The sequence below is a fragment of the Thamnophis elegans genome, chromosome 2 (assembly GCF_009769535.1).
Source record: "Thamnophis elegans isolate rThaEle1 chromosome 2, rThaEle1.pri, whole genome shotgun sequence".
Lineage (NCBI taxonomy): Eukaryota > Metazoa > Chordata > Lepidosauria > Squamata > Colubridae > Thamnophis > Thamnophis elegans.
The window spans coordinates 132,403,979-132,415,671 of NC_045542.1; the positions used below are offsets into that span (position 1 = coordinate 132,403,979).

The 11,693-nt window shown below is 37.5% G+C and overlaps 1 protein-coding gene across 1 annotated transcript in view; it reads left to right on the forward strand.

The window, feature by feature from the left end:
- The window catches only part of MDFIC2 (MyoD family inhibitor domain containing 2), a 60,881-nt gene extending 60,471 nt beyond the window's left edge, over positions 1-410 (forward strand). The window contains 3 exon segments of the mRNA XM_032239111.1: positions 149-225; positions 227-358; positions 360-410. Of these exon segments, the coding sequence (XP_032095002.1) occupies positions 149-225; positions 227-358; positions 360-410 (260 nt within the window).
- The last annotated feature ends 11,283 nt before the right edge of the window (positions 411-11,693 follow it).

An 11,693-nucleotide genomic window follows, 5' to 3' on the forward strand; every position in this document is an offset into this window, starting at 1 on the left:
GCTAGAAAATGTTTCTAGTGATTCGTAGCATAAGAAGTGTATGAATCCTTTACTATGTTATTTTTAATGTGAAGAATCTATCACAATGCCGATGGATTCCCATTTATCTTGTGAATCTCACGCTTTGCCCTTTTCCTTTTGAACACAGATGAATGTGCCACACTCATCCTGGCCTGCTTATTCTGCCAGTTTTGGGAGTTTCTGTTCATGTTGCCCGACGTCTGTGGAAAACTGGCTGATCGATACCTGCTGCCCTTCCCATAGATACTACCCAAACATCAAACGACACTTCAACAACGGTGACTGCAGCTGCAACTGTGACCTTGATTGCAGCATCCTTGAGACTTGTCAGGAAAGGCGGAGAATGTCTTGAACTGGCTCTGGAAATCTCACAAGTCTGTTATCACTAGAGTAAAATACTTGTGGGGTTCCCTCAAATTATTCCTGAGGAAACCGAAGGATGGGTTGATTTAAATCAGAATAGCAAGCTTAGAGCAACATGTTTGCCAGCTTCACCTGTTTAAATGCATCTTATTTGAAATCCTGTGCAGTCTGTATAGCTTGCACCCTCTCGCCTCAAATTTAAGATGTTCTGGATTAGAAACTGTCTTGTAATGAGGTTTAAGAATCATGTATGTAATATTCAAAAGTGGGGAACATAGATATTGTTTTCCTTTTCTGATAAAACTCAACTTCAAGAAACTAAAGGCAGTTTGGTAAGTAGTATATTTAAGACAATTCTCTCCACTATAAATAAGTCTTCACTCAAGACATAATTAATAAGATATGCTGAATTTAGTACTGTAAGATTTAATGACAGCTCAGAGGTACTTCTTCAAGAGGCAAATGGACTTTCTGGTTTTCATTTGGCTTTGCGAAATGTCTTCAAAGAAAAAACCAGAAAGTCCAGTTGCCTCTTGAAAAAGCACCTTTGGGATAACCATGACTTGGATGACTGAGAATGTCCATAGACATTTAATGACAGCATTGGCAGACGATGGGGAGTTTTTTGCTTGTTTTTTTAAAGTTATTGATTTAATGGAGCATCTATCTATAAGATATCTCCATCTCAAGTATCATTTGCAGAGAGCAAATTAGAAAAGAGGACAATAGACTAGATATGCCTTAATTTGACCCAGCATGGGACATCCCAATTTATTAGTGAATCAATCCAATTGCTTGCAATTTTTTTTGCAAATCTTATTTACAATTGATTCTGTACTTCCTGGAGAAATGCTTGTCGTATTTTAGGACCTCAGCCAGCTTATCTTCCTAATGGATTTTATATATAAACATATTCCACATTGTTGGCGATTATTAATAATGAATGATGTTATGTCCTTTTATAATTAAATTTTCATTTTTACGGTCTCTTATGACACACCCACATGCACATACTCATTTCAATCAGAAAATTTAATGAATTAGAAAGAAGGTGAAGCATAATTACAGTAAATGTACATTTAACATATTTTGAGTGTATTGTAAAGAACATGTATTTTACCATGGTTCTGAAAGCTGTGAGCCTGAGATTTTCATTGTGCACCAAAAGATTATGGCAGCATGATGCTTCTTCGTGGTGTTGGTTCCACCAGAAAACAAGGCCCCATTATCACGTTTTAAAAATTTCACTACTTTATGTATGTGTACATATATATTGATTTTCACAATTGTATCATAAGGAATGGATTTTGGATGCCATTATACTGTTGCAAAATAAATTGAATTTCAGAGATGAACTAATGAGAGTTCATTTTTGATGTTGTTAAAAGTGACAGACTCACCCCTGTCTAAATCCATCTGTGTGTGGCATGAAATACCCACCCTCAGCACAAAGGAGAATGCAGAATGTGATCATTCAGAAGACTAGCTTATAACTACCTCGGGGAAACCATATTATTTTGTGCATCTCTATTAGCAAGAGATAATCTACTGTATGTTCTAGTGTAATTTTATAGAAGCACGGTCAGCAACTGATAAAAACCCTGAGCCAAAGGCAGATCATAAAGCCAGCAGTTTAGAAGGACACTTAATTAGTACTAATATCTAACCTGGGTGACTGGATGGAACTGAACCAGAGGTGGTATTCATCAGTTCTGACCAGTTCTGGAGAACCAGTAGCGGAAATTTGAGTAGTTTGGAGAACCGGTAAATACCACCTCTGGCTGGCTCTGCCCCCATCTATTCTCTGCTTCCGAGTCCCAGCTGATCGGGAGGAAAATGGGGATTTTGAAGTAACCTTCCCCTGGAGTGGAGGGAATGGAGTTTTTACAGTATTCTTCTCCTGCCATGCCCACCAAGCCATGCTATACCCACCAAGTCATGCCCACAGAACCGGTAGTGTATTATATATATATATATATATATATATATATATATATATATATATATATATATATATATATATATATAATATAGTAGATACTATATATATATATGTATATATATATATATAATATATATATATATATATATATATATATATATAATAATATATATATATAATATATATATAATATATATAGTATATATATATATATATATCTATATATATATATATATATATATATATAAATTAAGCAAGAAGAGTCTCATATATATATATATATATATATATATATATATATATATATTATATATATATATATATATATATATATATATATATATATATGTCTTCTAGGACTGAGAGAGAATGACTGGCCCCAGGTCATCTAGCTGGCTTTGTAAGTAAGGTAGGATTAGAACTACCATCTTCTGGTGTCTAACCTGGTGCCTCAACCACTATACCCAACTGTCTCTGCAATTCCTAGACTTGGAATTCTAACACCACATAGGCTGTTGCGTTTTATTTCAAATATACTGTATGTATATATTTAAGTGCATTTATAATTGTGTCTATTATGCATTTATTTCTATGATACATAGTAAAAGTGAGTGAAAAATACAGAGATAGGAAAGAAAAAGGTATAGTTCTAATTGGCAAACTCTTAACTTTACAAACACTTGAAACATGAACAATTGCAATCATTTGAATTGGGCTTTAAATAAAATGAAATAATAATAGAGCTCAAAAAGGTATTTAAAAGCAGGTGCATTACTGAAGAAATATTATTTTTGAGTTCTTGATTATTAAATTGGATAGTACAGATTTCTTTTATTCAAAAATTGTTTTTCTGACTGCAGTGGGTAAAAGAGCCATGATAAGTTACTATATTTTGAAAGACACCTTCTCTCTGTCTCTCTGTCTGTCTACATTTCTCTCTCTGTCTCTCTGTCTCTCTCTCTCCCCGCATTAAGAAATAATCAGAGTTCAAATATAGATATTATGAGTGACCTGGTGGTGTAGTGGTGAAGACTCTCGCACTTGGAAGGTTGAGAGTTCAATCTTAGGTAGCAGCAGATATTTCTGACCTAGGGTACAAAGAAAATCTGCTGCAAACTCCACATGGCGTCAGGAAGGGCATCGCCAGTAAATGCTGATCTCCATCCAGTCGCCCGACTCTGCCCTGAATTAAGGATTAAAGGAGTAAAAGGGGAATTTAAATATAGATATTATAGCCCACTATAGATATTTTATCCCAAGTTATAGACTCACAGCAAGCAGTATTCTATCATTAGAATTTCTAGAAGTTCCATTTGTATTTCCCACAATGGGAAACTTTTTGTGTATTTGGGAACTATTCTAAGTCAGGAAAAACAAGAATAGCAAGAATGACAGGCGCATGGAATTAAGCAAGAAGCGTCTCACTTTCCCTCACCAAGGGCCTAGGTAAAGAGACAACTTTCTACTGATTTTTTTTTAAAGAACAAAGTAGAGGCCATCCAGATCTCAAGAGGAGCCTCAGTTGGTGCTGGTACAGAGAAGACAGGCTTCTGGATCTGATGGGTGATATAGTTTAATCAAAGGAACTTAGACCACACCAAATCTGTAGAATTGAATCAGCTAGGCAGATGTTATGGGAGACATATGTCCTTCAATCAACAATCCCTCTGCTATGATGTCGGACTTTAGAGGTAGCAATTAGTCCTTTGAATCATACCTAGAAGCAAATTGGCAATCAGTGCAGTTCATGAAGCAGAGGTATTCCATACTGGGGCATGCCCATCACTGCCTGTGCCTCTGCATTCTGGACCAGTTCAAGCTTTCAGGTTGTCATAAGGGCAGCCCCTTGTACAGTATGCTGCAATAGTCAAGCCATAATGTTAATAGGGCATGAGAAACTGAAGTACATTTGAAAGCATAGCACATATTTAAACAAATTGAGTCATGAATCATAGGGGTGGAAGTTTTCTTTCAACTTCCCATCCAAGGCAGGAACTCTTACACCATCCTGGACAAATGGTTGTCCAATCTTCTCTTGAAAATCTCCAGGGATAGGGCATCCACAACTTTAGGAGGCAAGCTTTTCCACTGATTGATCAATCTCACTGTCGGGAAATTATTTTCAGGTTGGATCTCCTGATGGCTTCCTTTAAGATCACCTGCTTTTAATCTCTTATCTTCCATTTGCTTTGTCAGGAAGTTTGTGTCATTCCTTGATTTTAATTTGCCCCCAGATGCAGGTCTACATAGCCAGCTTTTATTATATTACACACCCCTCCTAGCAAACCAGCAGCGTACACCAACATATAACAACACACCCTTCTAGCAGACTACCAGCCTACACATAACAATGTAATCATTGTCAGGGTTCCAAGTAACACCCCCAATGAAAAAGACTCCGAGGCTTGAGGTTCCTCAAAGTTCCATTTATTAGACATGTCATATTGGCAATCTGGGAAAATCTGAATCTGAAAGTTTCCAGGTTTCCAGATGAAAGTTAAAATCCCTGCCCAGCACCAACATCAGAGGTGGGTTCCTACTGGTTCAGACCAGTTTGGCCGAGTAGGTAGTAACTTGGCTGGCCACCCACCGCCCCAAATCGGTTCTATCGGTGGTGCCTTTTTTTAACCTACCGCGTAAGCATGCATGCATGCAAATCATGTGTGTGCCCAAAGCACATCCCTAAGAGAACTGGCAGTAGAAGAAGCTAGAACCCACTCCTGATCCACATGCCCATCATACGATCCAATCAGGCACCTTCCCCACTGGAGATGCCTCCCATCACACCACTCCAAGTGCAGGGCAAAATGTCCTTGAGAAAGTAATGTTATTTTGACTATATCTACTCCACTCTATATAATTCCCCTCCCAACTTCCCACAGGCTTAAATGTGGCAGGTCTGAAGGCTCAATGCAAAAGATGACTTCCAGCCTGAGAACCATCCCAATTGCAAAGATTTCTCACAGTTTCATCTATGTCTCCATGTTTGCTTATTAGAATAAAGGGTAGAAAGGATTTTATATAATCAGTCAAGAAAAAAAATATTCCCAGTGCAAATAGAACTAGTCACCTTGAATCTCCTCCCTGACTTTGCTGTACATTTTCTCATTTAGAAACAGATATCATGGCCAGGGAAAGAACGGTAAGTGCTATTAGGTAAACTGTATAAAAAGAATTCTATTAGCTCAACACAGAGGAAAAAATGAAAGACTTTATATCTAATAAGTATAATGTACAAAGTACCACATCCATTTTGGGGAATAGACACAGAATTGTTCACAACAGCTCAAGAAAACAGCTGCAATTTTTGTTTTTATTCCATAATAATACATGCTTCATTTCACGCACAATGTGAACATTTGTAGCTCATAATATTTGCATTTAATATTGTAAACTAAACAAGGTCCTGCACAATAAATTTCATGCTATATTTCAGTAAATCTTACTTCTTTTTAGACTCTATTTACATATACTAAAGTAGCAAATGTATTTACATTTACTGGAAGTATGTTCATTTAACTTAATGGAATTAGCTGAAATTCTGAAGCACTGTATCTATGGGCCATTTTCCTGTGAACTCACCAAACATATTAAATGAAATCTCTCCAGGAAACACTTCTAATGCAAGTGTTGTCAGTTTAAGGTAGTTTCAATCAATTAAACTGGGAAGATTATGACAAGCCCAAGCAAAATGGTGACTGTCTTCTATTCTATTCTGTTCTATTCTATTCTATGATGGGGGAAAGTAAGAACTTTCTTTCTTTCTATACCTGATTGCAGAATGCACTCAATTCTCTGTCAATGTAAAGCTAAGGAATTAGACTGAGCTGGAGTCAACCTGCATTACCTATAGAAATAGAGAAAAACCATGATTATCAAACATAATCCCAACTGTACATGAGAGGTGAAAAGGCCAAATAAATGACATAATGCCATTGTCACAAGGCTTTTTTTTGCTAGGATCTCATGCTGACTAATACATACATCTTTCTTGCAATTAAATATAAATTATAATAGCAGTGCTAAAGTTTCTATATTCTGTAAGCTACACAGATCTTGACTATTGTTTGTGTATGTGTTAATATGATGCAGTCAATGGGTGTGTTTCCATTTTTTACTACCAGGTTTACTCGTGCATGGACACACATACGCGATACTTCTGCACATGTGCAGAAGCATCTGGGCAGGTGGACAGAGCCTCCTGCCACCACCACTACTGGCTTGCCCCATCTAGGTCGAACTGGCAGCAACCCATCTCTGGATGCAGTTTTACACAGTGATCATCATAAAAATTCCATCATAAAAATATTCCTTAATATTTTAGGTTATATCCAGTTCTTAGTCATATACATTTTGTTCAAGTCCATCAAAACCCATTCCAAAATCTCTCAATACTTAGTGTTGGACACAAATACTAAGTTCCACTTAATTGCTTTTTGAATTTCAGGAAGGTAAAGCTAATGATCCGTACCTTAATAGTGAACCACAGATGCTGAAGTCATGTGAACTGCATTTTACCTTTATGAAGAGCACTGGATGCCAAGTTCAGTAAGGGTAAACTGATTTTCTACACACTAAACAATTTCTGGATGGAATTAAATTCAAAAATTGGTCACTTTTTTGTTTGGATTTGCTTTTTTTAAAGCTATCTTTTTAAATATGTTTATGCTTGTTTTGCCAACAATATTAATTTTACATTGAAAAGATGAAAATGCTCAGAAACATGGATGCTCTTTTTCAAAGAATATAATATCTCACAGGGTCTGTCTTTTTTTCCAAAACTATTGCTCTCAAATACGAAAACAGATATTCTAGGGGCGTTCTTTTCACAGAGAGGAGATCAAAACTTCAAGCCAACACTGAATAAAATGAGGCAGCTGCTTTAAAAGGCTTGATTTAGGCTTAATAAATCACCCATTGCTCTCCTGATCTGCTGCCCAGAATAGCTGAAATCTGGATGTTGAAGTCCGCACATCTTAAAATTGCTGAAATTGAGAAACACTCCTTTAAGTATTAAGTACATCTTCCTGTTCAATGCAAAGAATCCCTGACAAACATTCTCTTAATATAAATTGATGCCAATAGAAACATCTGGAGGCGTTTTCCTGCTTCATTCTTTTAGGACAGAATGCCACCACATATTTCATTGTGGGGGTGAATCTTCCTTACCAATAACAACAAGAAATCTCTTTATCTTTTTTTCTGGAGGTCCAGTCAGTTGACCATGCTAGCACAGCATGTTCAAGGAACCAGCCTTTAATTAGTATAACTACAATACTTATATTAATTACATGACAACTGAAGATAGTCTTCAAAAATTAATGTTTTATTTTTGTAAATGCCTACCCTTAATGATTTTCTAAAGATCATTTCAAGCACCTCAAGGCCTTTAAATGTAATTTTAGAAAATTACACTTGTTTATGGTAGCCAGCAACACTCTAATTATTTCTTTACTAGGCTTGAGTTTGGCAACAATCTCAGTAAGATGAGATGATACCAAACTAACCAAACTAACTACACATGCATTGAGATATACCATAATTGCATACATTGGTTAAGACCTCCAACACAAGTCAGTGCAAGTGTCATATCATCATTACACATGTGTCAGCATTTGTTCCCATTTTCCTTCCTGTGGTACTCAACAGCATGCTAACTGTCATGAATTCAGGGAGGAATTTGTGTTGCAGGAGAGTTACATGTGCCAGTTCCCGGGTCAAGGAACTGTAAAAATGACAGAATTATGAGCCCTGCCTAGGCTTCTCCATCACTCATAGGAGGATGAACGCATTTGGCTGAAGGCTCATGGTAAATGTATGAAGACCTTTTCAAGCAGTTGAGTGGAGGTGATGTTTAGCTTTCCTTGTGAGAGTAGGCAAATTATATAGGGCAATTATTACACACAATGCTTTTAAAATTGGTTTAAATAGTCAGGGTTAATGTGCACTTGTAACAGAGAATGGAGACAAAGTTGTCTCGCATACATGATTTCCTTTCTCTCCATTTGAAAAAGAAATGATGTCCAGCACTGACATCTTTCTAAGCTGTCAAAATATTATGGGCTCTGCCAGAATGTTAGCAACATATTCCAGATCTCCTATACATCTATCAGAGAAGCAACAACATGTCACCACTATGCCAGTTGCCATACTAGCTTTGACATATTTGTCTGTTCTCTTCAGATTGCTATAATGCATAACAGCCTGTAGATTTACGCTGAGACTACGACAATGGGAAACATGAAATCGATTGTATTCTTTCTGAGACAGGCATGCTAAGGAGCATTTCCATGAATGTAAAGAAGCACCGCTTGGCTGGCAAAATAGAGGAGGCCTAGCAAACCAGCCCAGCCTTTAGATTTTATGACCTTACCAGATAGCAAATTGCACAGGCTGAGCCTGTCACAGTCAGTTTAGCCAAGCCATTAGGAGTCCTTTAAACCACATAAAGTCTTCAGTATGAAATGGGTATCCTTTTCTCTTTTTTTTTTTGAAAATAAAAATGTTGCAGGTTGGCTAGAACTAATCAATTACTGTAGGAAAAACAGTATTCAATTAGAAGGGCTAAGGTACTGTATGTGTGAATCATGAACTTAATGATACTAAAAGAATCCAGCACAATTAAGATGCTTCCTTAAAGCTTATCCATATGTTAATGATATGGCAAAGATCACTGTAAATCAATGCATGTATTAATAGACTGATATGTAGAATTGACACAAATAGCATGAATCTTTACCTTTGATATCAAACCTTCCAGACAGACAATTAAAAAATAATAATAACTTGAAGGATCTACTCCTTCCAACTGCTAGGCATTGCTGCCCAATTTACATTTAATTTATTTTTTATCTATATATCATATTTTATTTTTCCTAATGTAAAGATGATTATGTTTCTATATTACATCCTTCGGCTTATTTTATTGAGATTTAGGTGGGAAGGGGGATTTTGGCCATACATCTCTTCATCACCATGCAAGGGTCAGCAATGCTGAGGTGTTTGGGGGTTGGAGTTCATCATCCCAACCTTGCATAGAACTGGAGTTGTTACTCAATCAACCACCATTGTATTATTCTGACACTAGGACCCCAAGATAATGGAACACTGCTATTGTATCACCCCTAGTCCTTCTTGTCATTAAACTAAGGTAAAGGTAAGGGTTCCCCTCACACATATGTGCTAGTCATTCCCACTTTAGAGGGTAGTGCTAATTTCCATTTCAAAGCCAAAGAGCCAGCGCTGTCTGAAGACTTCTCTGTGGTCATGTGGCCAGCATAACTAAATGCCAAAAGTGTACAGAGTGCTGTTATCTTCCCACCAGTGGTAGGATTCAGCCAGTTCGCACCTATTCGGGAGAACCGGTTGGTAACTTTCTAAGCAGTTCGGAGAACCGGTTGTTGGAAGAACTCTTTTGTTATTTCCCACTTTACAGGGCTAATCCTGTAAGGAAGGCAGGAAGGAAACATTCTGATGTTGTTTCTAGCCTAATCTTTATTGCCCTGCTTACAGAAACTGCCTCTCCAGTTAACCCTTATTACCATTGTAACAACTAAGGTGACGTGCCCATTGACCTGAGTGACATTGACTTGGACATGCCCACATGATCACATGACCACCGAGCCCCGCCTGCCCAGATGGACAGGGCAGAGAACTGGTTGGTAAATTTTTTGAATCCCACCACTGCTTCCCACCAAACGTGATTCCTATTTTTCTACTTGCATTTTTACAAGCTTTTGGACTACTAGGTTGGCAGAAGCTGGGACAAGTAACAGTAGCTCACTCCATTACGTGGTGCTAGTGATTCAAACCATCGAACTGCTGACCTTTCTGATAGATAAGTTCAGTGTCTTAGCCACTGAGCCACCATGTTCCTGTCATTAAACTAGACATACCCAATTCCTGAAATTCTGTCTACCCATAGCTGTAAAAGCTCACTAGATTGAGATGGAGATTTATTAGATTTATATGCCGCCCTTCTCCCAAGGACTCAGGGCAGCGTACAACAATTAAGAGAAGCACATAATAAAAGTTAAAAAAAATTAAATGGAATATCCCAATTAAAATTGACAATACATTTTTTAAAAAAAATTAAAATTAACAGTGATCAATAAGTTATTGTTTTGTTCAGGCCAGGCTGGCTTGCTGGAAAAGCCAACTTTTTATGGCGTGTCAGAAGGACCGGAGGTCGAGGATTATACGAAGCTCCGGGGGCAGCTCATTCCAGAGGGAAGGTGCTCCCATAGAGAAGGCTCTCCCCCTGGGGGGTCACTAGCCGACACTGTCTGGCCGACAGTACCCTGAGGAGGCCAACTCTGTGGGATCGCACTGGACGATGTGAGGCTACCGGTGGTAGTAGGTGGTCTCGCAGATACCCTGGGCCTAAGCCATGGAGCGCTTTAAAGGTCATAATAAGTAACTCTGGGCAAATCCTAGTCTCTCCACCTAATTTACTTCATATGTTTGTGGCTGAGGCAAACAACTGGAAGAGAAACTGCTATATTATCTCACCTTGAGTCTCCCTAGAAGAAATACGAGAGGTTAATCTAGTAAATAAGTAACTTGTAACATAAGGCTTCTGCATGCAAAGAATATCCTGCATCAAAACTTTTGCCCATGTCCAGAATGTCAGTAATGGGTATTGAATTTAGATACCACAGACAGATGTTATCATCTGACACACAATACTTTTGTCTTAAAGATAATTCATATGCTCAGTAATCTAGGAAGTGACGAATGTACTTCTGTACGTGAAGCTGCTTTATTATCATTTATAAGCTAATTTATAGCAACAAAGTTATTCATCTTCTGACATAATTTGTTGCTAAGCAGATAACCAGTCCCAATGAAGAAGGTGGATACTATACTACATGTGCTTTTTTATGAAAGTTTATGGCTCGAGGTAATGAAGGATGAAATAAAAATCTGTTGACTATAACTCATGAGCAACGTGAATGCAGTCGTTTTTATTGTTGGCTTTACTACAGATGAAAACTCATTGATTACAAGTGTATTGTTTATTGTAATTACTTATACTTAAGGCCCCGGAATATTTACACAGAAGAGCCATAAAATGTAGCTACTGTAGTTTCATGATATATATCCCCATATAATGTTTAATGTTTAATAAATTTATATGCCGCCCAATCCCGAAGGACTCCGGGTGGCTTACATAAAAAAAAACAATTTAAAAGAATACTAAAAATTTAAAAAATAGAGAAACAAGGCAGTTAAAAAGGCACAACATGCACTCAACCTTAGGGGCTGGGCCTCATTCGAGAGGTCAACAGTCCCAGGCCTGCCGGAATATATAGGTACGGAGAAAAGCAAAGACAAGTTCCTCTTTAAAAAACTGTGGTTTTTTTAC